General features: G+C 52.8%; 2 protein-coding genes and 1 long non-coding RNA gene across 6 annotated transcripts; 2 read left to right on the top strand and 1 right to left on the bottom strand.

Annotated features, from left to right (window-relative positions):
- The first annotated feature begins 1,439 nt into the window (after positions 1–1,439).
- Positions 1,440–19,241, top strand: Igsf9 (immunoglobulin superfamily member 9). 3 transcript variants are annotated; one of them, XM_008840826.3, is made up of 21 exons: positions 1,440–1,501; positions 3,505–3,767; positions 3,999–4,187; positions 9,510–9,662; positions 10,401–10,555; positions 10,741–10,858; positions 12,146–12,287; positions 12,394–12,539; positions 12,630–12,772; positions 13,918–14,058; positions 14,564–14,680; positions 14,888–15,038; positions 15,223–15,346; positions 15,566–15,741; positions 15,966–16,216; positions 16,429–16,513; positions 16,596–16,772; positions 17,072–17,114; positions 17,380–18,240; positions 18,504–18,631; positions 18,754–19,241. In XM_008840826.3, exons 2-21 carry the CDS (start codon positions 3,710–3,712, stop codon positions 18,933–18,935), a joined length of 3,540 nt encoding a protein of 1,179 aa, XP_008839048.1. In that variant the 5' UTR covers positions 1,440–1,501; positions 3,505–3,709; the 3' UTR covers positions 18,936–19,241. The 3 variants fall into 3 exon arrangements, with proteins under 3 accessions (XP_008839048.1, XP_029423089.1, XP_029423088.1); XM_029567228.1 differs by lacking the exon at positions 1,440–1,501 and adding an exon at positions 3,369–3,402; XM_029567229.1 differs by lacking the exon at positions 3,999–4,187 and having other exon boundaries at positions 18,754–19,223.
- LOC115071661 lies at positions 9,605–21,658 on the bottom strand. Of its 2 annotated transcripts, none has more exons than XR_003850767.1 (3): positions 21,422–21,658; positions 11,536–11,706; positions 9,605–9,713 (listed from the first exon to the last, which is right to left on the bottom strand). It is a non-coding gene; the product is annotated as an uncharacterized LOC115071661 (long non-coding RNA). The 2 variants fall into 2 exon arrangements; XR_003850766.1 differs by having other exon boundaries at positions 9,652–9,713; positions 11,484–11,706.
- Positions 20,722–27,793, top strand: Tagln2 (transgelin 2). Its single transcript, XM_008840828.2, has 5 exons — positions 20,722–20,905; positions 25,922–26,129; positions 26,551–26,725; positions 27,036–27,138; positions 27,456–27,793. Exons 2-5 carry the CDS (start codon positions 25,950–25,952, stop codon positions 27,595–27,597), a joined length of 600 nt encoding a protein of 199 aa, XP_008839050.1. The 5' UTR covers positions 20,722–20,905; positions 25,922–25,949; the 3' UTR covers positions 27,598–27,793.
- Positions 27,794–27,806: the final 13 nt, after the last annotated feature.

A 27,806-nucleotide genomic window follows, 5' to 3' on the forward strand; every position in this document is an offset into this window, starting at 1 on the left:
TTCTTGGGTCTTTCCTGGAGGGATGGTGGGAAAGCTATGCTCTCTCTCCAGCCTCTTTTTCCTCTAGCCACACATCCATCTATCCATGACATAAAACACCCAGACATTTACACGTGGAAGAATGTTCCAGCTATCAGGACTTTCTAAGCAAGGATGGAAACTCAACCACAGGAATGGGATCAGATAGGAGCTGGCTGACCACCTGAGGGCTGGTGTAACTATTCAGTAGTGCTTGAAATCATCTCCCAGGATCTCTCCTGATCTTGGTTCCATGATTCTATTAACTACATGACTGGAAGACCTCATTTGAATCCTGCCCGTTAGACTGAATGAGAGCAGTTATGTTGCTTTTAGGGAGGGCTGCCTGAGGATCACACTGAGAAGTACCTGGACAGGCAGTACTTGTTTAGGCATGGTGGGAAAGGCAAATGGCAGACCTGCACCTCCACAGCAGTGCCCAGCTGAGGAAGTTCAAATCTCTGAGGGGCCCCAAGGCCCCTTTTTTGTTTGAGGATGAAGTGTCCAAGGCAACAGGTTTCAGGATCCCTGTTGGATCTGAATGCATGTGGCTGGGTGGGTGGGAAATCCAGGGCATGTTCCTTCATCTGGTTGGGCCTGTTTTCTCATTAATCAAGGGGAGCTGCACTGACTTCACAGAGTGTCTGTGCATAATAAGCTAAAGCATCTACCCCAGGGCCCGGTGCCCTGCAAGGGGTTCAGTGAAGGTTCTATTTCATTTCTACCCTTTCAATCTCTCTTGTCAGGGTGCCTGCCATTTCTCCCCTCCGGGCTCATTTCTCTGGGTCGTTGGTGCTGGGAGCTGCCCAGGGAGCTGACTCTGCACCCTCAAACTCAGAGCGCAGCCTTCCCCAGCTGCACGTAAGGGAGGCGCCCGGGCTAGAGCTGGGTGCTTGCCAAGGCCGACAGGTATTTCCAGTCGGGTGAGAGAGGAAATGGGTGGGGATTAGGATTGGGGAGGAGATCTGAAGAGCCAGGGACCAGGGTGGATCCCCTGGGAGGGGGCGGGGAGTGCTCTCCTGGTGCTCCTGCCTCTGGCTCAGATTTCAACCCTCCTAACAGCCTTTGTGGCACGCTTGCTCACAAAGGGGAGGGGGTTTACAGGTAGGTTACAAAGGAAGGAGAGCGTGCTGGCAGCTTGCAAAGGGGCTGCCGGGCCTTGGTGCAGTGGTCTGCCCTAGTAGCCCATCTGACTGGAGGCGGGAAGCCGCGATCCGCCTTTCCACGCTTGGTAGTGCAGAGCTCCACGAGGGGGCGACCGGAGCCCACGTGCGACTGAGTCCTTAGCTCCCTAAACTACAACTCCCAGGCGGCTCAGGGGTCCCGCCCGCCTTGTCTGGCCTCTGTTGGCTCCAATTGGCCGCCGCGGGAGGGGGATTGGCGGTCTCCAGGGCGACGGGAGGCGCTCGGGGCATCCAGGCGGGGAGGCGGGTCCGCCCCCTATTGTGTGGCTGCGAGAGCAGAGCGGTGCGGTGGAGAGCAGGTGAGAGTGTGGGGGTGCTGGCAGGGACGTGGGGGCTAGTGAGGAGTTACGGGGGACAGGAGGGAAGCGGGCTGGGGGGAGCTCTGGAGAGAAGTGGAATTCTTTGGGGGAGCAGAACTAGGGGAGTTCTGGGAGCGAAGTGGAATTACTGGTGGTCGAGTGGGGGTTCCCCGAGATCTGGAAGAGTTCTAGGGGTAATGTGGGGGAGTTCTTGGAGGATTCCCAAAGAAAGGAGCGTTCCAGGAGCGGGAGAATGCGAGGGAAAAGAGAATTGTGGTAGGGTATCAGAAGTGTATTGTGGGCTGAGCCCTGAGGATTCCAGGGAGAGAAATTCCCGGGGATGGGGTGGGGTGGGTGGGCGAGTGGGTTTCCTGGAATAGACCAGCAGGGAGTTCTTTGGAACACCAAAGACCTGCCACAATTGGAGATCAGGTGTGAGAGACTGAAATTTGCTTCTGTGAGAAGCAGGGATGATTGGGATGGGAGTACAGGGAGAATGAGTGCTGGTGGGGAGACCAGAAAGGGTAGAGGATGGATGAGGGGAGGACCTGGTGAGATGCTGGAAGAAGTGGGAGAATTCTGGGTGTGCCTGGGTTACAAGATGCAGGAGAGAAAGGTTCCTATACTCTAAAATTTGAGGAAAGGTTTTTTTGGGAAGTCTGGGTGAGCTGGCTGGGTGCATCGGGAGGCAGGTGAATTGCCAGGAGTCAGGCATACAGGGGTATTAAGCAGAGGAAGGGGTGGTACTGCGATGTGGAGGGTTATTTTACAACTAGTGTTGAACTGTGTAAGGCCAAGAGTTGGGTGGAGGCCCCAGAGCAGAGTCCACTTGGCTTTGCTAGGCCCAGGCCAGGGCCCTTTGGCCTGGTGTGACTGTCCTAGGATCTGTGGGACTGGCACTGTCCGGAAGTGCCTACTTTCCATGCCCTGTGGTTCATTTTTTACATCCTAGGGACTCAAAAACATTTTTGGTTTCTTTCAGATTCTGCCCCTGGGGTTAGAGAAGGGAGAGTCTAGCAAATCCTGGTACCCCTGGGATACTAGAGAGGCAGTGAGTGGGAGTAAATGGGGTGAGGCACTGGTGTCTGGCAGAGGGAGGGCTCTCTGGCAGCATCATGAAGAGGGAAGTGGCTCCAGCTGCCAGCCCCGGGATTTGTCCAGACCTGGAGGATGCTGCCTGGGCCCCCCATACCAGCAGGTGGGGAAGGCAGCTCCTCCTCTCCCAAGTCCCTGACTCACTCACTGCCAAAAGCAGTGTTGAGAGACCCAGTAGAGAAGTCTGCACTGTCTCCAGGGTCTAGGGCTCCTCACAGACACTGGGAAAGGGGTGAGGAATTGGATGTGGGTGCTCTCTAGACCACTGTCTGTGGGGTAAAGGGCTAGATTCTAATCCAGAATTTGCATGACTAGACATCTGCTCCTGAGCAAGACCCCCAGGGTCCTTAAATGGTCACATTGGGAGTGTTTGTGTGTGGGTATGTGGGTTATAAATCTGTTTTTATCTTGCTATCTGTTGCCTTGTTAGCATCAGGAGAAAGAGAAGGGAGAGGAGGCTAGCCTACAGTGGTCTTGATTTCCACACTTCCCTGAAAAAACCCTCTACCTCTTGTGTAAGAATCCCCTAAGTCTCCTTGCACACTTTGCCAAGAACATTATAATCCAGGCATTCCCAGAATTCCTTACATCTTCTAGGTTCCATTTCGTTAACCTGTGTAGTCTCCCCAGACAGCACTGTCTTGTTCTCTGTGTTCCCATTCCAGCTTAATCTCGGGGCTTCAAGGTTTCTGGTTTGGGGGTTGGGGGCTGGGGTGTAGCTTAGTGATGGACTACTTGCCTAGCAGGTGTGAGGCCCTGGATTTATCTCCAGCAGTACACATAAAAGATCTCTGGACTCTTTGCAGGTACCCTCCACTTCTCTACTCCCTCTTTTCATCCTTGTGCTTTGCTCTAACTGGACGCTACCATTGACCAGCATTGTATGTTCCCTTATCTTTTACATTTAGATCTGGTGTCTCTCCAGGCTGGAACAGCTTTCTCGGGTGTTAATGAGCTAGGAGCTAACTGTCCAAGAAGAGAGCTGAAGCTGGTTACCTGAAGCCAATCAGAAGGATTGACGCTCTCTTGTATTGCTAGGCGGTGGACATCCCTCGGCCCCTCCATCTGGGCTCCTGTGGCTAGGAGGGGCCGGGTGAACAGGCCAGCTGGGCTATGATTTGGTGTCTCAGTCTAACTGTCTTCAGCCTGATCATCAGCCAGGGGGCTGACGGTGAGCTCGATCCCTAGGGATCAACAACTCTATTACTGTGGGTGTGGATATTTCACAAGGGGTTCTCTGTGGGCATGTGAGAGGAGAAGAGGACAAGGGCTGGCTCTGGAGAACTTGGGCCTTCCTCCAGTCACTTGAAGTCCTAAGGAGACTACGGAGATGTTGATAGAGCCTCCCTTCCCAGCTCTCACTTTGACCCCTTGCTGTTCCCTCATGCTACCCACCACATAGGTCGAAGGAAGCCTGAGGTGGTCTCTGTGGTGGGCCGGGCAGGGGAGAGTGCAGTGCTGGGTTGTGACTTGCTGCCCCCGGCTGGCCGCCCCCCACTGCATGTCATCGAGTGGCTGCGCTTTGGATTCCTGCTTCCCATCTTCATCCAGTTCGGCCTCTACTCTCCCCGAATTGACCCTGATTACCTGGGTAAGAGTTGTCCTCAGGAGGGAGGGAGGGAGGTGTCACCAACAACAGTGTGCTGGGTAGGCTGCTCTGTCCCCCCTTCCTAATCTCATCTCCTGCTCCTCTTCCCTAACTTTGCTTATCAAGCATGGCCCTGCTCCCCAGCAGTGTTAATTCATTGAAAGATTCATTCATTTATACACAAATGCACGCATACATTATAGCTTTGCTATTTTAGAACTCTATGTGGTCTATTCCACAGGAGATCCTGCAGCTCTGTTTCAAGTGTCCATTCTAAGTCGCTAATTGCTCTATCTAGATATCATCATGCAACCTTCCAGCCTCTATCCTGATCTTCTGTAGTCTCCCCACTTGGCCTGTGCTGGTGCTTGGCTCTCCTATCTGCCAGCTCCCTTTCTTCCCCTCTCCTACTGTCCAGAATGCTATATTTTTAGGGAGTGGGCTGAAAGGGCAACAGAGTGGGTGGGGCTGCAGCCTCTCAGCTGCTCCCTGGGTTGTGGAGCATTCCCTGATTCTGAGTAGCAAAGAGTGTGAGCCCAGATAGGGCTGCGGGAGGAAGACTTCGGCTCAGTTCCCCAAAGGTCTCCAAAGGTGAATGGGATTGGCTGGATGGCTGCTTCAGGAGGCTCCTGTAGAGAGTATAGAGGCACCTCCTGCCCAGCCTTCTGTTGCACGCCCCTCACTCCCTGAAGTGACCTAGCTTGTTCCTAATTCTGCATGGAGCGATAATCTGGAGTGGTTTACTCTCAGATCTGGGGGCATGTGGGAAGCTCTAGGGATGGATCTTTGGGCAAGAGAGAGCCTTGGTGCTTTCTCTTTGGAAGTGAAGCCCAGGTGGTGATGCTGATGGAGAACCCTGGCCTTTTCTGTCTTTGGTTTGAATCCTAAGGGAGGCACTGGGATTGGCTGGGCTCTTGGCACAGGCAGGCTGAGCCTAGTGGGGAGGAGGTACTGGTAGGTGCTTACAGAAGAGAGGAGTTTATTTTCAAACTGGGGGCAGTTATTGGCAAACAGCCTGGTGGGGCTGTGTGTCTACACAAGCCCTGGGGACTTGATGAAATTGGGCCCCAATTAGCACAAGTGCAGAGAACAGCTTGGCTGTGCCTGCCAGCCATCCTGCCTCCCTCCCTGTCTCTGCCTGCCTGGGCCCCTTGCAGGGGCTTTGGCTTCAGGGCTGAGGCTGGGCAGATTCAGAACGTCACCCAACTGAGGCAAGATGGGGAGGTGGAGGAGAGGTGGGAGGGGCTTTCCTGGGACCCCACTTGGGAGATGTGAAATTCTGCCTTTCCTCCAGTGTTTTTCTTGTCTTTTCTTTTGGTTCCTGGGCAGATACATCACTAAATCACTGGCTCTTCTGTCTACCTGTGGATTTTCTCGTGCCTTTCTGTGCCACTCCTTGAGTAGCAAGGTCTGGGGGCTGTAACCTTTGGGCTTTCCTCTTACCTTTGTTCCCTCTCCTGCCCCTGACCAGTCTGGAACTCCTGGCCTAGTCACATGACTCCTGGTCTTGGTCAGTACCCCAGAGGGAGGCCTCTGAGCCTATTAACCCTTTTATTGCCTCATATAGTACAGAAGGGGGCCTCTCTGCCTTTGTGCAGGGGACTTGCAACTACAGTTGCTAAGCAACAGGAGGTGGAGGTTGCTGAGGACAATGCTGTTCTGTCATAAACCCTGTGGGCTAGTGGAGGAGAGATGGCCTGGAACTGTATGAGGCTAGTGGCCTAGAATGTGAGTGGGACCATGAGAGAGGCTTTGAGGACCACACTGAAGAGAAAGCCTCCAGCCTTGGCAGGCTCTCAAAGCTATGTAGCAGAGGAGCCTGGATTTTTAAATTAGCACAAAAGTAGTAAAAGGTAGATTAAATGATCTAGGATTAATAATCAGATTAAATTAGCTGCTGTCTGTAAAGTACCCAGCACAGTGTCTGCAGAGGGCAGTATGAAACAGACCAGGAATAGGTGAAAAGCAGTCTGGGCTTTGTTAGGTTTCCTGGATGGATGTTAGGCTGTCTTTGAATCTGTGAAAAAGGCTCTTGGCCCTAGACTTTTGTGCTGTATTCTTTGGGAGTTTCAGAGTTGTCCTACAGAGCAGAAGGGACTTGTGTTTTATGGCTGTGCTAAGTTGCTTGATAAAATGAATCAGATTGGATTATCCATCCAGAACTCCCTGCTCACTCTGATAAACCTCTCCTTACTGCCTTTGATCCTTCCAAGGCATCTAAGTAACTACATCTTCCCCCAAATGCTTCCTTACGCCTCCTGCTTCGTAGTGCAATGTCTGGGCACAGTTAGTGCCTTGCTTTGAACTTCTTTGTGAACGTATACTTGCCCATGTTCATGGTTCAGTGCAATGTGGGTTTCCTGCTTTACCAGAGCTTGAGAGAAGAGACACTAAGTCATTTGTCCTTTGCAGACTCTGTATGTGGGCAGATCTAAAGTCCATCAGGTTTGGCCCTTCAGGTAGAGGGCAGGCCTCCAAGAGGTGGGCATAGGACTCCCGAAGTCATAGGACTGCTGTCTGGCCACTTTCTTGTTTTATAACACCACAGCCCAATAGTTTGGATTTCCTGGGAAACTTAGTTTGTGCAGTATGCTGCATTGAATATTCTGGTTAACAGACATCAGGACTGTTAACCATTGGCTATTTAACACTTCTCTCTCTATATATATACATATATATGTATATATATTTAAATATTTTTATTCTATGTGTATGAATGTTATGCCTGCATATGTGTAAGTGTACCTATGTCATACAATGCCCATGGAGGACAGAAGAGGGCGTCAGATCCCCTGAAACTGGAGTTACAGATAATTGTCAACTGCCATGTGGGTGCTGAGATTCAAACCTGGGTCTTCTGCAAGAGCAGCCAGGCTGAGCCATCTCTCTAGTTCCTTATTCATGTATCTAAGTGCACCCATGTTGTGCAATGCCAGAAGAGTTCAGAAGAGGGTGTCAGAGCTCCTGAAAATGGAGTTAAGGACAGTTGTTAGCTACTATGTTGGTGTTGGGAACCAAACCCGGGTCCTCTGCAAGAGCAGCCAGGCTGAGCCATCTCTCTAGTTCCTTATTCATGTATCTAAGTGCACCCATGTTGTGCAATGCCAGAAGAGTTCAGAAGAGGGTGTCAGAGCTCCTGAAAATGGAGTTAAGGACAGTTGTTAGCTACTATGTTGGTGTTGGGAACCAAACCCGGGTCCTCTGCAAGAGCAGCCAGTGCTCTTAACCACTGAGCATTCTCGCCAGCCCTGGCTCCCAACATTTCTTAAGTGAAAATGTAGAGTTATGCTCAGTGTCCTGAGTGACCCTGAAGTCAGCAGCCTGGCTTGGTTTCCTACTAGCTAGGCAATTTTGGAAAGAAATTTAACAACAGTTCCTTCATCAATAATGGAATTCTTAGGAGGATTAAATATGGTGACAATGTCTAATATTACATGGGTCATATTTAACCCTTAGTCTCTTTCCTTTCTTCTGGAGCTCAAAGATCCCCATAACATAAAGTTACTATCATGGGAGCACAGAGGTTATAGTCTGGGATCTGCAGGGCTCAGTGGTCAGGCAGATTAGGATGGCTAAGGAGTCCTGTTGGTGCGAGAAAGGGTATGATTATGTTAAATATTTACCTGCTGGGCTTAATTTTATCTCCTGGGTGGTAGTTAAACACCTAGCCCTGAAAACAGGTCCACCCATTCTAAAGAATCCATCCACACCCCAGGGACCCACTTTTGAAGTCCTCTAAGATCATGAGCTAGCCTTGACCTGACAGTTGTTGTCTTCCCAGTGGCATCAGAGGCACATAGACTGTGCTACTTGAGACGGGCCACCCTAGAAATAGAGTGGAAGATGGCTGGACAGGGTGGGTGTCCCAGCAGCCTCAGGATTCCTACTGATGGGATTCAGGGAGGGTAGGGGTAGGCATAATGCTAAGGGCCTTGTCTGGGAGCTGCATTTGCCTATCCTGTAAAGTTTAGAAAGTTCCATTTGTCCACATCAGAGGTCAAAGTGAGGGTGAGCAGCTGGTGAGTGTAGAGGTGAGGGGGTATCTGGACAACCCAGGAGAGAGAAACTGCATGCCTCAAGGCAGAAGGTGGTAGAGGGAAATATAGATACTTAGGAGGTGGTATTTGAAAGGTATAATGAACAAGCACATGGCAAGGGGTGATAGAGGAATCCAGGTTGTGCCAGGCTTCTGGCAAGGCTACATGGTGTGTGGTAGTCCAGTTCACTTATGTGGAAAAGGAAAGGGAGATGATATGTTATCTGGTGAGGAATGGGGCCAAGATTGAGCGCAGGCATCTGATTTTTCAATCGGTAGCTTATTCATTTGTTCAATAATTTATTTGAGGATCCAATGATGCCAGGTGCTATGCTGTACACTCCCTGTACATTATCTTGCCCTCCACCTCATCCCAATTTTTCCCTTTTATGATTTTTACAGATGATGAAACTGAAATTGACAGGTAGAGTAACTTATCTAAAGGAGTACAGAACTGACTGGATGTGTTTGTACCTAGATCTTCTTGACTGCCAAGCGCATGCCATCCTCACTTAGACTGTGTTGCCAGGGACCCATGAAGCTGTCCGGGTGCAGGGTTCCATCAAAGGAGTGTGCTGAGGGATTGGGTGGGCATCTCAGTCAGCCTGGCGGTGTGCTGTGGATGCTGACACGGTGGGATTGAAGTGTCTGCTTGTGCTGTGGTGTGTGGCTTTGTGGGGCTGTTTGTGGTCAGTCAGCTGGGGCATGGATGGGATGGGTTGGGGTGAGGAGGCTGCTGATTTTGTTGCCTGGCTGGGATGGACTTCTAAGGCGCTCAGACAGCTGATAATAACTCTGAGGGATTAGGGGCTTTAGCAGGCGAGGCCTGGGTCCCTGTGAGGGCCCCAGGCACTGCTGGGGAGTCCAGGGACAGAGGCCTCCGGAAGCAGGAGTGCTCTGGGGAGCTCATATCTTATCTCTCTAAAGGAGCTCAGGGATGGGCAGATCTTGTAGGAGTCCAGAGGAGACCAGGTGCTGGCTCTTTACTTCACCTCTTCCCCTAACAGTCTGAGAAGTTCAGTGTGTTTCAGTGGAACATCTTACTCACTTGCAATACCTTGAGCTTTTCTTGTCTGGGTCTCAACTGTTGAAAGGCAGGAGCACTCAGAGGGCTGACAAATAGCAGCCTGCCCTCAATGGCTTCAACCCTGTCAGTTTCTCTGCAGATCCCCACCCTCAGATAACAGATCGAGACTATATTCAACCTCTGGGAATGGCCAGTGTGACCAGGGCTTGGGGGCTCCTGCTAGGCCCTTTTAACACCTCTGATTCAGGGATTCCCTTCTCAGGACGAGTCCGACTGCAGACAGGAGCATCTCTGCAGATTGAGGGGCTCCGGGTAGAAGACCAAGGCTGGTACGAGTGCCGCGTGCTCTTCCTGGACCAGCACAGCCCTGAACAAGATTTTGCCAACGGCTCCTGGGTGCACCTGACAGTCAATTGTATGAGCTGGGGAGCAGGTGGTGAAGGGAGGGAGGAGAATGATGGTGACCCTAGTGGTGAAGGGCAAGAGGAAGTTAGTTCTGTTTCCATCCCAGTGCAGTGCTAATGCCCTGCCCTGTTGGCATCCTGTGTTTGTTCACTTAGTGCTTGCATCTTACTTACCCCTACAGTCCCCTCCACCCTTTCAGTTCTTCAAAGAAAGTCCAATTAGCCTCTTAGACTCTGAGTCAGGAACTTAACTCTTCCACTTTCTGCCCTCTGCCTCCTTGGCCAGAGTCATTGTTAGGACCTACTGAGCCCCGAATGATACAGCTTACCTGTGCAGAGCACTTCTCACCCAGAACCTCACTGTTTCTCCCTTACCTCCAAAAGGAGGGGATGCATAATTATTCCTATTTCATAGGTGGGTCCAGGACAGAGAATCAGGTAGGGAAGTAGCTTGTGGCAGGGCAGAGTCTAAGACCCATACCTCTTGACTCCTGGACTCTGCTGGGGCCCTTACCTCTCCTCCTAGCTCTGGATGCCCAGCCTGTGCTCAGCTTGTCCCGATGTTGGGGATGGCTGATTCAGGCCTCTGTGTTCCCTTTGTCAGTAGACATGTTGCCCCAGGCTAGGATTTCCATGAAGCTGGGTGGGCTGCAGCTCTAAGAGATTGTCTCCTTGGCTCTTAGATAACTTTTTGGCCTGATAGCCTCTCTGGCAGCCCCTGATGCCTCTGCCACCTACTCTCCCCACAGCACCCCCTCAGTTCCAGGAGACACCTCCCTCAGTACTGGAAGTCCAGGAACTGGAGGCTGTTACCCTACGCTGTATAGCCCAAGGCAGCCCCCAGCCTCACGTGACTTGGAAACTCAGAGGACAGGACCTTGGCCAGGGCCAGGGTCCGGTACAAGTGAGTGGAATGTGAGGGACAAGTGGGAAGACAGAGGGGTCAAAACCAAACTGAGAGATGGGCAGAGGAAGGCTTTGCTTTGGCTTCCCTGAGCCTGTGGTGCTGCCTCCCTCTGCTGGCAAGTCTTAGAAGTTCAGAGTCTGAGACTGAACTCAAGGACCTTTTCTTAAGGACTCCTTCCCTAGGTGCAGAATGGGACACTGTGGATCCGTCGAGTGGAACGAGGCAGCTCTGGAGTCTACACTTGCCACGCCGCCAACACTGAGGGCAGCGTCACCCACACCACCCAACTGCTGGTGCTAGGTGCTCTTTGGTGGGAGGGCTGGGGACCCAGAACACCTATGTGAGAAGACATAACATGCTGGGGAGGCACACAGCAAGATGGGGGAGGAGGACTGTGTCTGAGGAAGGGACCCATGTAGGGTGAGAGAGCTCCCAGCACAGACTGTTGTCTAAAACCATCATCTTAACTTTAAACGGATGAGTAAATGGAAGTTTTAGTGCCCAGTGGTGTTTTACAGTAGAAAGGACATGGGTACTGTGTTAGGCTACAAACCATGTGACTTCTGGGTCCTGGTTTTGCCATCTCAACAATGATACCTCTCAGAACTGTGACAAGGACAGGGAGTAACACAGAGTCATTCCTGCCCAGTCCTTCCATTTGGAAGGAAAGACAAACGTGTGAGGCCTGGAGTCAGCCTTCATAGCACCTGTTTGCTGTGAGGGAAAAAAACTAATCTGTGAACCACAAGAGTGTTGCTTTCCTTGATGCCTGCAAAGCAACAGTGCTAGTAATAGTTAAGGACAGACCATGGCAACAGGTAAGGCCCCAAAAGGAGTCTTGCTTCCCCTTTTGACCTAGGGCAATTCATCTCCCAGTGTGTCTGCCTCTGAACCTCACCCGTCAAAGTGAAATGATAATTCTTACCACACTGGTTCAAGGAGATGAACAGGCAAAGTGCTAGGCTCTCAGTGCTGACCTGTGGCAGGTACTCTGTACAAATGTGCTTGTGCCAGTCCTGGTTGTTGTTGACTGGCCTCGCAGTAGGGCCTAGGGATGGAGAAGGCAGTGGAGGTACAGTAGCCAGAGACAGGCTTGCAGGAGGTGTGTGGCTGGGCTGGTCTGGTCTCTAGGAAAAGGTATTCCAGACCTGGGATTCAGAGAGTAGAAACATTGGGGACAGGAATCGTGGCATGAGGACAGCCTGCTGCCCAGCCTGACCTGTAAGAGCTGATCTATGGAAAAATGGGTGGAGCTTGTGGGGAGCCACTGTAGGATCTGGGGCAGAAGTGCTCTATGGGCAAACGCTCTACACCAATGGCCATTAATTAGCATTGGGGCAACATGTGAGTCTGGATTCAGGTGTTGCTACAGCATCTTGGGTGAGGTACGGGTACCTAGGAAGGAAACATGGGACATGATAGGGGCACAAAGGATGAGTGAGTCTGGGTTTGTTACTCATAAGAGGATGGGACAGTAACAACCAGCCCTGTGTTATAGAGGGCAGAGTCAGGAAGAATTGTAGAAGTGCCCTGAGGATTCTGGGAAGACTGCGCTGAGGACACCCTCTCTCTTTGTGCTTCCTACAGGACCTCCTGTTATTGTGGTGCCCCCCAAGAACAGTACAGTCAATGCCTCCCAGGATGTTTCCTTGGCTTGCCAGGCTGAGGCATACCCCGCTAACCTCACCTACAGCTGGTTCCAGGATGGCATCAATGTCTTCCACATTAGGTAGGGTCACCTATATTTTGGGCAGTGAAGGGAGGGAATTGATAGACATCTGTGAGGAGTCCCTTGTCTGGGCCTGGACCCCCACCTCACACATGCCATATTGCAGCCGTCTGCAGTCTCGAGTGCGGATCCTGGTGGATGGCAGCCTGCGATTGCAGGCCACCCAACCTGATGATGCTGGCCAATATACCTGTGTACCTAGCAATGGCCTCTTGCATCCACCGTCAGCCTCTGCCTATCTCACTGTGCTCTGTAAGTCTGACCCCAGCCCCTTCCACATCCTGTTCTCCCCTGGACCAGGCCCAAGACATTGTCTTCCAATTTGCCTCTGTTTTCTTCCAGACCCAGCACAGGTGACATCCATGCCTCCTGAGACGCCCCTGCCCATTGGCATGCAGGGGGTGATCCGGTGTCCGGTCCGTGCTAACCCCCCACTGCTATTTGTCATCTGGACCAAAGATGGGCAGGCCTTGCAGCTAGACAAGGTACAGGTGAAGGAAGGTCTTAGCTGGGCATTATTCTGGTTAGAGGGCCAACTGGAGTGGTTAGCTGAATTTAATTCAGCTCCATGGTTAGGGACCGGAAGCTTACCAAATACTACACAAGTGTTCGATGGGGAGGTGTGACAAAGAAGCATCCATGCCTAAGGCGAGCACTGCCTCGGAGGGAGAACTGCATCAGAGACTCTTTAGAAGGACAAAGATGGAATAAGTGTCTTCTTTTTTAGGTCAGGTTGAAGATAGATCAACAGCAAATTCTGGGACTTTGGTGATAGGCCCTGAAGGGTGGACAGTCATCCCATGCTGAAACAGCTGCCCAGAGGCAGGACATTGTGTAGTCTGTTGACGAAGTGATGAATCGGACAGTCAGGTGGGCACCACTCTGGGTGCCTGTAGGGAGTGCTGTAGAGAAGTCTGAAGAGACTATAAATTCCTTGGGGCCTAGTCTTACATCTTTTCATCCCATGCCCCCCGGGCTTTTGCAATAGTAGGACTCAGTAAATTTCTGCTGCAAGTTTTAAAAAGTCTAAAGGCAGTTGCAGCCAGGGAATGTTTTCAGCAACACTGGGGTAATATCAGGGCTGTGATCAGGAGATGTTTGTCAGGCATGGAGCAGGAAGGTTGTAAGGCAGTGGAGATGATCCAGGTGAGGGGTTATGAAGTCTGAGCTAGAAAGGTCATGAAAATAGATGGGCTTTCATGCATAGACCAGAAAGACACAGATGTATTTAGATATGGAAAGGGAGGGGCAACCTTTATCCACGAAGGTTAAGGTGGGAGGCTTTCTTTTAGGAGCTGATTTGGGGCAGGAGATGGAGTGTCTAACAGTGGAGTGCTGGGAGGTCACAGCAGGCAGAGAACCCCACATGGTTCAGTTCTAGGGGCCATTTACTCTCTTTTCTGTGAGTGGCACCCATGAAGCTGTGCTGTCACAGCCTCAAACCCACTGATAGTGGCCCCTCTGTTGGAAAGAGAGAAGTGAAGGACCAAAGTCTAGAGAGACGTTCGGTCAAGTTTCTGCATAGTGTGTGCTTCTCATAACATATACCCTCTATTGGGTTGCTGCTCTGCAACCTGGCCTTGCTTCTGCTGAGTTTCTTTCTCTAGCTGTCATTTCCTCTGCCTTCTAGTTCCCCGGCTGGTCCCAAGGCCCAGAAGGCTCATTGGTCATTGCCTTGGGGAATGAGGATGCCTTGGGAGAATACTCTTGTACCCCCTACAACAGTCTTGGTACTGCTGGACCCTCCTCTGTGACCCACGTGCTGCTCAAGGTGAGGCCCACAGTGGACCTGCCTTAATGTCCGTCAGGTGGCTAAAGATGTGCTTTAGGCCATGGTCACAGGGTGAGTAGGGCAGACAGGTGTGGAAGGAACTTTTGAGTCTGGTTCTCAAGGTGGTCATAGAAGCAGCTGGCAGAATTGGAGAGATGGTTCTGGGGAAGTATGACATGAGTCATGTGCACATTGACAAAATGAGATCTCTGTCTACTTTCAACCATGTTGCTTCCTAAACCGGACCTCCAGGGAAGGGAACAAAGGGGAGGGAGAGAGGATGATTTGGAGAGGTTCATCCATTTCCAGAGAGTCCTGTCTCAGCCCACCATTTCCCTACAGCCCAACCTGCTGGGAACAGGGACAGAACTAGAGAGTAATTGAGAGATGGAGCTAGAGACTGAGACATGCAATGTGATAGGGAGCTGGGGGCATGGGGACCCAATCATAGAAATGGAAGAGAGGCTGTGAGAGAGGCTCCTCCCAATGCAGATATGGCCTGCAGGCTCCCCCAGCTTTTATAGACCGGCCCAAGGAAGAGTATTTCCAAGAAGTAGGGCGAGAGTTACTCATCCCCTGCTCGGCCCGCGGAGACCCTCCTCCTACTGTCTCTTGGACCAAGGTAAGGCTCCTGACTGGGCTCCTTCTGGGTCCATACCCACTGTATCCCTGCCTCTGTGCCCCTGGCTGTAATGAGGGAAGGAGGATGTGGGAAAGAATAGACTGTCAGAGGCAAAGTGGGGTGGGAACAGTCCACCTGCAGAGATGAGTGGCCCCCTTGGTGAGGGGTGGCTGCATGTGTCCTCAGGGCTGACCAGTGGTTCTGTAGGTGGGCCGGGGGCTGCGGGGCCAGGCCCAGGTGGACAGCAACAGCAGCCTCATCCTGCGGCCGTTGACCAAGGAGGCCCATGGGCGATGGGAATGCAGTGCCAGCAATGCTGTAGCCAGAGTCGCAACCTCTACCAATATCTACGTGCTGGGTTAGTGATGTGGGAGTGGGCTGGGGCTCAGGGGAATGGAAAAAGAGATGGGAGAATTGTTCTTTGGAGACCTAGATGGAGGTTTGTGGATATGGGTGATGGGTGGAGGACTGAGCCCCTGATTTGCTCTTCACCTTCTCTTAGGGTCCTGACCATCATCCCTCCCTCCATTCCCCCTACCCAGGCACCAGCCCCCATGTTGTCACCAATGTGTCCGTGGTACCTTTACCCAAGGGAGCCAATGTCTCCTGGGAACCTGGCTTTGATGGTGGCTATCTGCAGAGATTCAGTGTCTGGTACACCCCATTGTGAGTGACCTGCTCCTGCTTCCAACCTGGATCTACCTGGCCCTCTGTCCTTTCTTCCAGTCCTCCATCCCTAATCACATGCTAGCCCTAATGCCCTGTCCAGAGATTATTAACATTCAGGTCCTGAGACCAGTGGTTGAGCAAAGTGGGGAGGTCAGCTCTCTGGACCCCACTCCATCGTGATCTTCCTAGCTCATGAGATTTCCTTACATTCCTCAGGGCCAAACGTCCTGACAGAGCTCACCATGACTGGGTATCCCTGGCTGTGCCTATGGGGGCTGTACACCTACTAGTGCCAGGTCTGCAGCCTCACACACAGTATCAGTTCAGTGTCCTCGCTCAGAACAAGCTGGGGAGTGGGCCCTTCAGCGAGATTATCTTGTCGGTACCAGAAGGTAAGAAATCCTCTTCCCAGCACAGCAGGGACAAGGATGGGGAAGGGAAGGTCACCATGTGGAAGAACTTAGAGGTGGGAAGCAGGCAGAGATGCTGGGCAGCTTGGGGTCTGGAGGGGGTACAGAAGGGCTCTAGCAGAATGGATGGGCACTGGGACTTAGGGAAGGACAGGACAAAGGATGTTGAGATGCTTAACTCTTACTTGCTTATCTGTCCCATTCAGGGCTTCCTACCACACCGGCTGCCCCCAGGCTTCCCCCAACAGAGATGCCACCTCTCCTGTCCCCTCCAAGAAATTTGGTGGCAGTGAGAACACCTCGGGGGGTGCTCCTATACTGGGATCCTCCAGAACTCATCCCTAAGAGACTGGATGGCTATATCCTGGAAGGACGGCAAGGCTCACAGAGTTGGGAGATATTGGACCAGGCTGTCGGAGGCACTGAAATGCAGCTGCTGGTGCCTGGCCTCATCAAGGTATGTGCATCAGGCAGTACAGGGAGGGAGGGTCCTTCCAGGGACTCTAGTGTCCTTCACTCCCCAGTTCCCATCGTGTCACCCTGACTTGACCATCGTCACCTCCCCGTCCTACTTTACTCTTAACCTATCAACTGCATTCTTCACAAAGGGACTGTGGTGGGTGGTGCTGGCCCAGAGCTGCTCCATGGCTCTCCACCTCTAATCCCTAGGATGTTCTCTATGAATTTCGCCTTGTAGCCTTCGCTGGCAGTTATGTCAGTGATCCTAGCAACACAGCCAACATCTCCACTTCTGGTGAGAACCCAGTGGGAGGGAAGGTGGCTATGGGTTATGGAGGTTTACAGCCACTGACCTCCTTTCTGGTCTCCTTGCCCAGGCCTGGAGGTCTATCCCTCACGAACACAGCTGCCAGGCCTCCTGCCCCAGCCTGTGTTGGCTGGAGTGGTGGGAGGGATCTGCTTCTTGGGTGTGGCAGTCCTTGTGAGCATCCTGGCTGCCTGCCTCATGAATCGGCGCAGGGCTGCTCGCCGCCATCGAAAACGCCTGCGCCAGGGTAGGTCCCATTCACCTTCATCCCTAGGCTGCCCTCACCCCTCCACACTCTCATCGCTGGGGTCCTGAGTACTAGGCCACTTGAGGCTCAGCCCATCAGAAGGGTCTGCTCATCCATGAGCTGCTTCTACCAGGGGGAGTAATTGCTCCCTTTCGGGTGATCCAGGTATGCATTCTTATAGTCTGGCATCTGGCCTGCATAGCCCTTCCTTAGCTGAATGGGGTTGGGGTTGAGCACATAGTGTCTGGGGTTCTGGATGAGCTGTGCCTGGGTCACCGGCTGTTCTCATGCCCTTACAGATCCACCTCTGATCTTCTCCCCTCCTAGGAAATCAGCCCCACAGTAAGTCACTTCACTTCTTTGGCTTCCTGTGTCTCCTATTGTAAATAGCCTTTGGTTCCTATTTTGCACTTTGGGGAGGGATTGGAAGTGAGGGGGCGGTGAGGAAAAGGAGTGTGGAGGTCCCAGTTTGGGGGTCGGTCCTATGTTATTGTCTTCCTTCCACCCCTCCACCATGTTGGCCCTGTCCTTACTTGCTCTCCCTAGCCATGCTCTGTTGTGCAACAAACCTCGCAAGGCCAGACCCTGATCTTCTGTCCTTCCTCAGCTCTGCTCCTGGCTCAGGCAGCCCTGACAGTGTGACCAAGCTGAAGCTCCAGGGCTCCCCAGTCCCCAGCCTGCGCCAGAGTCTACTCTGGGGGGAGCCGGCACAGCCCCCCAGTCCCCATCCGGATCCTCCACCTGGCCGGGGACTCTTACCACTGGAGCCTATATGTCGGGGCCCAGATGGGCGCTTTGTGATGGGACCCACTGTTGGGCCCCCCCAAGAAAAGTTAGGCCTGGAGGGGGCAGAACCTCAGACCTCAGCCAAGCATCTGGCCCAGTCCTTTGACTGCAGTAGTAGCAGCCCCAGTGGGCCCCCCCAGCCTCTCTGCATTGCAGATATCAGCCCAGTGGGGCCTACTTCTGCAGCTCCACCCAGCCGCCTACCAGGTCAGGGACCCCTGCTCCAGTACCTGAGCCTGCCCTTCTTCCGGGAGATGAACGTGGATGGGGATTGGCCACCTCTTGAGGAACCCAGCCCTGCTCCACCCCCAGATTACATGGATACTCGACCCTGCCCCACCTCACCTTTCCTTCCACCACCTGACTCACCCCCTGCATCCCTTAGGGCAGGAATTTCTGGGGCTGTGATTGGAGCTGGGGCCTCCTCCGAGCCTCCTTACACAGCTTTGGCTGACTGGACACTGAGGGAGCGACTGTTGCCAGGTCTTCTCCCTGCTGCCCCTCGAGGCAGCCTCACCAGCCAGAGCAGTGGAAGGGGCAGTGCTTCCTTCCTGCGGCCCCCCTCCACAGCCCCCTCTGCAGGGGGAAGCTACCTCAGTCCAGCTCCAGGAGACACCAGCAGCTGGGCCAGTGGCCCTGAGAGGTGGCCCCGAAGGGAACATGTGGTAACAGTCAGCAAGAGGTGAGGGCAGTGCCTACCCATTCTTAACTCTGCCCCCCATCCTGCCCTGTCTTTCCAGATCCCCCCCCCCCCCCCCCCCCACAGCATCTTCCCTGCCCCACTCCCACGCTGGAATAGAGGAGGACTCTATCTCTTAGAAGTTTTGTTGAGGTCCGGGGATCTTCAGGGAAACCCATGACATACCCTGGTTTAGAGGACCTGGGCTCATACCTTTCTGGATACCCACTATTCCTCCACTCATACCATTCACCTGTCCCTAATAGAAGGAACACATCTGTGGATGAGAACTATGAATGGGACTCAGAATTCCCTGGAGACATGGAGCTGCTGGAGACGTGGCACCTGGGCTTGACTGGCTCTCGGCCCCGGCCTGAACTTGAGTCAGAGCTAGGTACGTGGATCTCTTGGCTGGCTGTACTGTTCTACATCCCACTTTGCCACAATAGGACCTGGTCTGTCTGCTTCCCAGTCAATTCCTGAGCATCAGGTCTGAGCCCTGCCTCTTCCTTGCAGGTGCAAAGACTCCAGAGGAGGGCTGCCTTCTGAGTACTGCCCATGCCCCTGGCCCTGAAGCCCGCTGTGCTGCCCTTCGGGAAGAATTCCTAGCCTTTCGCCGTCGCCGGGATGCCACCAGGGCCCGGCTACCAGCCTATCAACAGCCAGTCCCCCATCCTGAACAGGCTACTTTGCTGTGAACACTTGTAGTGTGAAGCTAAGAAAAGACATTTGGACCTGCAAAAGAGGACCTGAGACCTAGCTCCAAGCTTGGGCACTGCCCTGCCCCTTTGTGCCCAGGCACAGACCCTGATGGTGGCCTGATACTGTGCTTGCGTGAGCTTGGGATGGAATGTATGTGCTGACTCTTTAGTTGAGTCTGGGGATTGAACAGGGATCTTAGTGTGAGTGTATGTGAGAGTGTGTGTATATGTGTGTGTGTGTGTGTGTATGGTGTTTATGGTGTGGGTGCATTTTTTAACAGGCGAATAAAAGTCTGAAAAATGTTTCTCTGTGGTATCTAGCTTTGAATCTAAGAGAGTCAAGGAAGTCCCTGGATCTGTAAAGAGAAGATTGCACATTCAGCAATCATTCAAAAAGTATTTATCGAATGCCTTCTGGGGTCAGCTATTAGAAACTTGCTGTTAGGCTAGAAGACATGAGAAAATACAAAATTCACTGAGATAATGCCTTTGTCCTTGGGGAGTGCTTTCTGGCTAATGAGGCAGACAAATAGTAATACTATGCTAAATTCTGTGATAAAGCTGTTGATTATCGGGGTAGCACAAAGAGTTCAGTTCGAGCCTACATTTAGTGACTACTTGGAGAGTGTAGGAATCCTTGGGGGTCCTCACAGAAGACAATAATGATGACTACAGCATGCCCTGTGTGCCAAGTATGGCTCCAAGCTCTCTCCATGAGCAGAGCAGGTGAGATGGCAGGCAGTCAAGGAAGAGAAAGCAGACTGGCAGAGGAATATCTTTCCTAAAACCATTGAGGACTGAAACTTAATACTCCATAGGTCTGGACAGGACACTGGGGGACACAGAATGCCAAGGTCAGGGGGACTGGTTGTTGTCTTTGAATATCAGATTTAACAGGGGATTCCACCATAATGTGAAGAATTGTACTGATAGGTTCTGAGTGGGCACTCTGCTAACTGAAGTCTGAAAGGGTGGAAAGTACTCTGGGCACCCCTAAACTCTACTTCACTCCAGCCTAAGGGATAGAGAAATGCTTTACAGCCTCCTCCAGTAAGGCCTTCCCTTCTGATCCATTTAAGATTTAAGAAGAGACGACAGGGTATTGAAAGATGAAAGGGAGAAGCCTGGTTTGAATCCTAGGTCCCAACCCTGACCACACCCCTTGGGCCCTGGGCAAGGAGTGACCTCACTGTTAGTTTCTGCCTGGGCTTGAAGTTAAATGGCAAGCAAATCCCATGGGCTGCTGTCCCAGCCTGCAACCCCAGTCCCCACACCCTACTCAGTCATGGGGGGAGGCTCTTCCTGTGCCTCCATTTACCTTGCCAGTTTTTTAAAGCTGGAAGCTTCTTCCCAAATAAATAGGACTGCAGTCTTGAGCTAATCTGGGCAGGAAGTGTCCCACTGGGATAAACATCTATGACCATTGAGTGGAGGCCGAGGTTCTCAGGGCTGTAGACCGCTGCAGTGGCACGGGGGACTCCCTAGGTCTTTAACCCTCATTCCGAACCACTGACCATTTATCTTTTTTTTTTTTTTTGGTTTTTTTTGGACAGGGTCTCCCTGTAGCTCCAGCTGTCCTGGAACTCACTATGTAGACCAGGCAGGTCTTGAACTCACAGAGATCTGTCTGCCTCTGCCTACCAAGTGCTGGAACTACAGGTATGTGCTATCACACCGTGATTCTGGAATTTGTTTTGGGTCTTTTTGAGACGGTCTCCCTGTAGTCCCAGCTGTCCTGGAACTCACTATGTAGACCACAGTGAGTTGAACTCACAGAGATCCGCCTATCTTAAGCACTCCCGCCCTCCCTCGCTGCTGCGCTTTTAAATCCTCTCCGCCTTTGCCCCGCCTCTGGTCCGCCCCATCTGAGGCGGGACCCTCCGGAAAACTCCCGGCCCGCCCGGTCTAGCGCTCCACTAGCTGCTGCAGCCCCTACCTTGTGTGCAGCTTTCCAGCCCACTTGGACGGTGAGCGGTACTGAGGGACTCGGGAGGCAGGGGATGGGAGTTGGAGGGTGGGTGGTAATGTACATGGTCTGTAGAAAGCAGGAAGTCAGCATTGGGGAGTTGCTCCAAGAAGCTTGGGGATCCAATACTGGCGCCCTGCAGGGGTCGGAGCACTGCTGTGCCCCACCCAATGCTGTCAGGTCGGGTCCCCAAGCCCCGATGCTGCCTTGTTGGGCCTTGGGCCATGAAGTCAGGAGAGGTTTGCGGTGCATAGAAGGGGCATCCCTCTGGAGCCAGGGGGTCGGGGACCAAGCCCTACCCGTCCGCTCCATCGCTGCATTCTCGTTGGGGAGAAGGAAGGAGGGCTTCCGACTTTAGCAGACTGGCCCTGAGTTGAGGGGTAGAACCAGGCTGGGACGCGCGCCCCGGTGCAGCTCCGCGATCCCCGGACTTCCCGCGAGACCCTTCACTTCCTGGGACCAGAAGCACGTGTGGGCACTACCTGCCTTCTGTGTCCTCGAGGCCGCCCTTGCTTACCCTTCCTGCCAGCTCGCTTTTCTGGGTTCTCGGGGTCACAAGCTGGGGCCAGGAGTCTCAGCGCGTTACTTCCACGACGGCCTCGCCTTCTGCGAAGCCCCAGAGTTCTCCTGGAGCGTCCCTGACCTCCGGCATCTGGGCTGCAGCTCCGACTGTGCTCGGATGCGCCCTGTCTGGAGGGGTGGGCTGCTTTCCAAGTCCTCCTACTCTTGTCCGAGCCTCGCTGCCCCCTCCAGTGCCCCCTACTGCTGGGAAAGCCGATGGTGGCCGCGGGCGGGCGGGCGGGCTGCCCAGACCACTGCGTCACCCCAGTGGCTGGTGGGCGGTGGGTGACTCATCCACAGTAACGGCCTAGGGTGTGGCCCCGGGGTGGGAGCAGCGGCTTAGAGGGGCTCGGCCTACAGACCGGAAGTGGATTGCCGCCTTCCTCGGCTCCGCAGGTCTCCCAGAACCGGTATGCGGGAGGTTCTGGGGCACCTGCTATCCGTGGGGCCGAAATCAGCGGTGGTGGAATGTGGGGGTGAGGTGTAGGAGGAGACCTGTGGCAGGAGGGACTCCCCTTGTTTGCAACACAGAGCAGTAGTCAGGGACAGCTCCCCATCTCTATACCCTTCCTAGTCTCTCCTTCCCACCGCACTGGGGCAGACCTAGAACTGCAGAGGCCAAGGTAGGGCGGGGTGAGCAGGGTGCTAAGTTCCAGAACCAACAGTCTTTGTCCACTGCAACCCTGCTTCCACAGCCACGACTTCAAGCGCTCTCTCTGCTCCCAGGACACTGTCCCCTAACCGTTCTTCCTCGAGTGCCAGATGTGGGCTTTCTAGCTCTGAACACATCTTTTCCTTCCTAGGAGGCCTTTCTTCCGGACTCCTTGGTTAAATATGCTTCTCTGTCCCCAAACTGCAGACTTCTCTTTTCCAAATGCACTCCAGGCCCTCCAAAGCTGTCTCCTTGGGGCAATCCCTCCAAGCCTGGCTATTTCCCCCCAAACTGTTAGGATCCTTCATGCCCCTTTGCACAGAGCCTCCACCCTTGTCTGTGTGGAGTGGGTGTGTCTTCCCCATGCCCCCACCCTGCCTCCATTCCTGTGTTTGGTACACAGAAACTGTGGCAACCGGTCTCCACCTTCTCCTCTCCTCCTGAGCAAGCATTGTGGCTTCCTGTTCGTGTGGCTTTCTCTTCTGCTTAGGACTCTAGGTAGAGGGGCTGCCCCCTGGGGGAGGGGGTCTTCCCTCAGACATCCCCTTAACCATGGTGCTCCCACTGGCCTTCTGCCTGCTCCCTGTGGCATTTCTCTTTCAGAATTGTCCCAACCCACATCTGAGTTGGGAAGTTTCCTGAATTCCGTCTCCACAGTGAGAAAAGAGTCCCCTTGTCTTCCCAGTAAACACTCAGCTAAGAACCCCAAAGTCACTCCCCCACCCCTCACCATCTTGAGTTCATCTTGCCTTCCACCGTGGCTTTGAATAGGGTGAGGTAAGTCTCCAGCCACTGTCTGGGTGGGGCACAGGCCTCAGGGGCCTTTTGTGTCCCCTCCTCCTTTCCCAGCTATTGTAAACTGGGTGGGGTGAGGGTTGCTCCCAGTCCTGCCCTCAACTCAAGTGTTCAGGTTATTCACTGCCAGCCCACCCTCCAAGTTGTTCAACTTGAGATTCCCACGCCTGGGCATCTCTCACACTTGTCTTCCAGCTGGACAGATCTCTGTAGCCCACCCCAGAAAAAGACTTGGTATTTTCTCTTTCTCTGAGGGAGGGCAGGGGTGGGTCCCCTGGGTGTCACAAGGGTGGGCCTCTCCAGCTGCAGCAGCCACAGCCCATCAGCTGTTGCCTGCTTGAGGGGGTGGGGAGAGAGACAGCTGCTGACAAGGCAGGCCTGGCTGGGACAACCCCGTCCCAGAACTCTGACCCCTGCCCCTGTGGCTCTGGCACCTTGGGGTTCTATTGTCCGGGCTCCATAGTGGAACAGAGATAGTGCAGCTGGAGGCCAACAACTCTGCCAGCTATGTCCAGACCCCTAGAGCTGGGAGAGGGCCCCTTGGTATCCACTCTGTGTCTTGAGGTGGGTCTGGGGTATGGGGGCACTGGTAGGGTCTGGCTTTGGACTCTTTTCTCCCTCTTAACCCTGGTGTCCAGGTTAATCATTTTCTTGCCTTTCTTTACCTGTGCCCAGGGATCCCTGGGCTTCAGGCCCATCAGCTTTGAGGAAACAGCGGGAGCCCTAAGTCGTCATTCTCTAGGAGAGTGAAGCTACTCCTAGAAGAAAGGCCTAGAAATTGGGCCAGGGCCAGGGGCTTGCTGGTGGTAGCAGCCTTTAGGCCCCCTCCTCCTCCTATCCTGTTTTCTAGCCAATCGTTGGTCAGAGGTTACTAGAGGCTTGTGTAGATGAGTGGTAGCTGAGCTGCTGAGGCTGGCCTGGGGAGGTTGGGGAAGTTGGTCACCCTCCCTGTGCAGGCTTTGGCCATGCTACCCGCCTGCCTTCCTTCTCCCAGCTGATTGTGTGTGGCCTGTGATATGGGTCAGGACCCAGACCGACATTTATCTGGCCTGACTTTCTGGTTGGTGGAAGTCTCTCCTAATGAAGTTTAAAAATAACCTATTTATGGGGAGGATCTTGCCGGAAATGTGCAGCTCGATAACCCAGCATAGAAAGGAGCAGCCATGTTAAAGGGTGGGGGAGGGGACTGACCCCAACACACAACCTCAGGCTGAGAAGTGTGACGTTATTGGAGACAACCTGGCTTCTTATACTTTGGCTGAGCACCAAGGCCCATTGAGGGGGTGGTGGGAGTGTTTAACCTGGGTACATGGGAGAGGGAGCCAGAATGACTTCATCCCTTAAGTCTGACCTGGCCTGGAGCCAGATGTGGGCTCTCTTCCCTTTGAATGGAGGCGCCTGTCCTGGGGATCCCATTTTATGAGCAGTCAGACAGCCATCTCTATTTCAGACCAGAGAGAAGAGCTCCAAGAAGGGGCTGGGAGCAGTAAGTGAGGGACTCTGTCCCCCCTCTGTTCCTTTGCTCCCCTGGGTGCCAGCATCCCCAGGACTTGCCCCTCAGGTCCTTGGATGTGGACCTGGTGGTAAGGTGGTGGCTGGGGCAGGCTGCCTACACTGAGGTGCTGCCAACTTAGGCTTGTGGTCAGAAACCACCCAGTTCTTACAACCAGTGTCCTCAAGGAAAGTTAAACCCAGCTACATCATGTACTTTGCCAACCTTCTTCTTTCTTCCCAGGTTTCCCTGAAAGTACCACCCAAGGCTCTCTACTAGTTTCCTGTTTTTGCTGTAATAAACTACCATGAACTTAGTGACATACAAGCAACTTGCATAGTTTTAGAGACCCAATAGGGGTCTCACTGGCTGAGGTCCAGGTGCTGGGAGAACTGCATGCATTGGTGTGGCGAGCTAGGGAATAGATAATCCATTCCCTTGCCTTTTGGCTTCTAGGGGCCTCCTGCGTTGCTTGGTTCATGACCCTACAAGATTCCCACTCTTCTCCCATTCTGCACCCCCCTTCTTTCACCTACTAAGGACCTTGTGATTATATTGGGCCCACCTGGATCACCCAGGCTAATCTGCAAAATTTTTTTGTGTGTGTGTTTTCCATGTAAGGTAATATAGTCACCAGTTCTGGGAATTAGGTCATGAACACCTTTGGTGGGGGGAGAGGGGTAAGAGGGATTAGTCTGCCTCTCACAGTTCCTAGAAGGGAAAGGAGAATTGTTTTGATTGCTAGGTTTCTCACAGAAAATTCCCTTTGCCTGTTAAAATATGGGCCTGCCTTTTCCAGCAAGCCTCCACAGACTGCTTTTGCCCTTCTCCTTTTGATTCTTGTAATATAATCTGAACTGTGAAGTTAGGTATTCATTGTGTGCAGTTTATACCCACCCTATCACCATGCATTTGGTTTGCTCCTTTGATGGCACTATGGGTACTTTATAGACCTAAGATTTCATTCTCTTCTACAATCCCTAGTCCAAATAGAATAGCAGATACTCACTTAAATCTTAGTGGTTAGAGGAGGGTAGGTCTCCCACTCTCAGCATAGGTTTCTCATATTGCTCCATGTTCTTCCAAATCATTTTCTTTCCTAGGGCTGTAAAGAGCAGGGTTGTGGTTAGAATGGCAGATTTGCCTTTATAAAAGTTGGCCATACCAAATAAAGAGCTGAACCCTAATCATTTACCCTAAATCCTATTCCAGTGAGTCTTAGGCTTCATTCTAGACATAAAACCATTCGTTCAAATGAAATCTGGTGGGGATTAGACGGACTGCTTGTTATGAGTTTGGGAGAAGCCAGAGAATGTCTGTGTGGCCCTATACCTCCCAGAGTTCTGAGCCCTGCCATGCGAGCCTATGGCCAGGGGTCTGAGAGGAGAGGTCCCTCATTTGGCAGCAGTGCTAGTCCTTACTCTTGGGGCCCTCTCTAGGGGAAATGGTGTGTTCCCCAATCAGCACCCTGTAGGCTGCAGAGTGTTGACCATGGGCCTGCTTCTGCTTCCCTACAGCTCTCCACAGTCACCACAGTTGTTCAGAATGGCCAACAGGGGACCTTCATATGGCCTGAGCCGAGAGGTGCAGCAGAAGATTGAGAAACAATATGATGCAGACCTGGAGCAGATCCTGACCCAGTGGATTACCACCCAGTGCCGCAAGGATGTGGGCCGGCCTCAGCCTGGGCGTGATAACTTCCAGAACTGGCTTAAGGATGGCACGGTGAGAGCTGGACTGGAGGTTGTGGGGAGACTGGGAATTGTTTAACTCAAAGAAGAGAAAAATGAGGGCATGTAATCCTAACGTCTTTCTCAGCCTGAATATCATCCTAGAGGCTTAATGAAACCCTGTACTTTCTTCCCGCTTCATGGTGAAGTCAGGGTGGATGTGCCTCTTGAAATAGAAGGTCCTAGGTGATAGGAAGAATCGCTCTGTGGAAAGAGGATGAGGGGGTAAGCCTCCAGACAGAGGTCCTGGAGTAATAAAGAAAGACCAAACACTGGCTTTTCATCTGGACTCAGAGGCAGAGTACTGGCAGGAGGGACCTTAAGGCTTATGCCTTTTGTGGGGAGGACACCTCTCTGGTTTGCTTTCTCCGTAGTAGCCATGTCCTTACCTCCGCATGCCTGCTGTTCTCTCCCAGGTGCTGTGTGAACTCATTAATTCACTGTACCCTGAGGGGCAGGCCCCCGTAAAGAAGATCCAGGCCTCTCCCATGGCTTTCAAGCAAATGGAACAGATCTCTCAGTTCCTGCAGGCAGCTGAGCGCTATGGCATCAACACCACTGACATCTTCCAAACTGTGGATCTCTGGGAAGGTGGGCCAGGACTCAGGACTGTCATTCAGGAGAGCAGGGGTGGGTGGGGCAGGGCCATCTTCATCAACGAAAAAGGACAAGTTGTGGGCTTCCTGAATCAGATTGGTGTCTCTCTGTGTGTGTGTGTGTGTGTGTGTGTGTGTGTGTGTGTGTGTGTGTGTGTTTGATGAAAGAGTTGGCCATGTTGCTGAATGGGATGGAAACAAAGAGTAAGAAGAGTCCTAGAAGCCAGGCCTGCAGCCTAGTGACACAGGTGGAACCCTGGCATCCAGTGTCCTAGCCTGGCTCAGGCAATATTTGTGTCTTCTAGGAAAGAACATGGCCTGTGTGCAGCGGACACTAATGAACTTGGGTGGGCTGGCGGTAGCGAAGGACGATGGGCTCTTCTCTGGGGATCCCAACTGGTTTCCTAAGTAAGTATCTGTGGGACAGCCACAGGGCCCTGCTGGTACACTGTGCTTGCCCGCTTCTTACTGTCTCTAGGAAATTGATATCTTGTAGAACCCAGTCCTTTACAAGTACCTTCATATAATTCATCTCACTTAATCCTCAGAACTCTAGGGAGTTGGAGGGGCGGAAGTGACTGTCACTTTGGAGAGACAAAGAGGTGGCTCTAGGCAAACCTAAGGCTCTCAAAAGCAGAGTGGATGCCAGCTTATATTTTGTCCAGGGAAGAATTTACTAGGGCAGCCTCTCACCACCTACTGACCCGTGCTCTCTTTCTACCCAGGAAATCCAAGGAGAACCCTCGGAACTTCTCGGACAACCAGTTGCAAGAGGGCAAGAATGTGATTGGGTTACAGATGGGCACCAACCGTGGGGCATCTCAAGCAGGCATGACTGGGTACGGGATGCCACGTCAGATCCTCTGATTCCACTCTGCTCCTGCCCCTGCCCTCCCACGAATGGTTAATATATATGTGTATATATGTTTTAGCAATGACATTCCCTGAGAGCCTCTGGAGCTCCAAGCTCCCCTCTGCCAGGGTGGGGTCCAACCTATCTTGCTGCCCTTGGCAGTGCCTGATGGCTGCCTCTCCCTCTGTGCTTACTAATACATTCCTTCCCCACATCCATCAAA

The sequence above is a fragment of the Nannospalax galili genome, unplaced genomic scaffold (genome assembly GCF_000622305.1).
Source record: "Nannospalax galili isolate Female #2095 unplaced genomic scaffold, S.galili_v1.0 scaffold579, whole genome shotgun sequence".
Taxonomy (NCBI): domain Eukaryota; kingdom Metazoa; phylum Chordata; class Mammalia; order Rodentia; family Spalacidae; genus Nannospalax; species Nannospalax galili.

Coding starts and splice junctions, on each gene's coding strand:
- Igsf9 (XM_008840826.3), top strand. CDS start 3,710: ATGATTTGGTGTCTCAGTCTAACTGTCTTCAGCCTGATCATCAGCCAG. Junction 3,768..3,998: donor CATCAGCCAGGGGGCTGACG/GTGAGCTCGATC, acceptor CCCACCACATAG/GTCGAAGGAAGCCTGAGGTG. Junction 10,859..12,145: donor CACCCAACTGCTGGTGCTAG/GTGCTCTTTGGT, acceptor TGCTTCCTACAG/GACCTCCTGTTATTGTGGTG.
- Tagln2 (XM_008840828.2), top strand. CDS start 25,950: ATGGCCAACAGGGGACCTTCATATGGCCTGAGCCGAGAGGTGCAGCAG. Junction 26,130..26,550: donor ACTGGCTTAAGGATGGCACG/GTGAGAGCTGGA, acceptor GTTCTCTCCCAG/GTGCTGTGTGAACTCATTAA. Junction 27,139..27,455: donor GATCCCAACTGGTTTCCTAA/GTAAGTATCTGT, acceptor CTTTCTACCCAG/GAAATCCAAGGAGAACCCTC.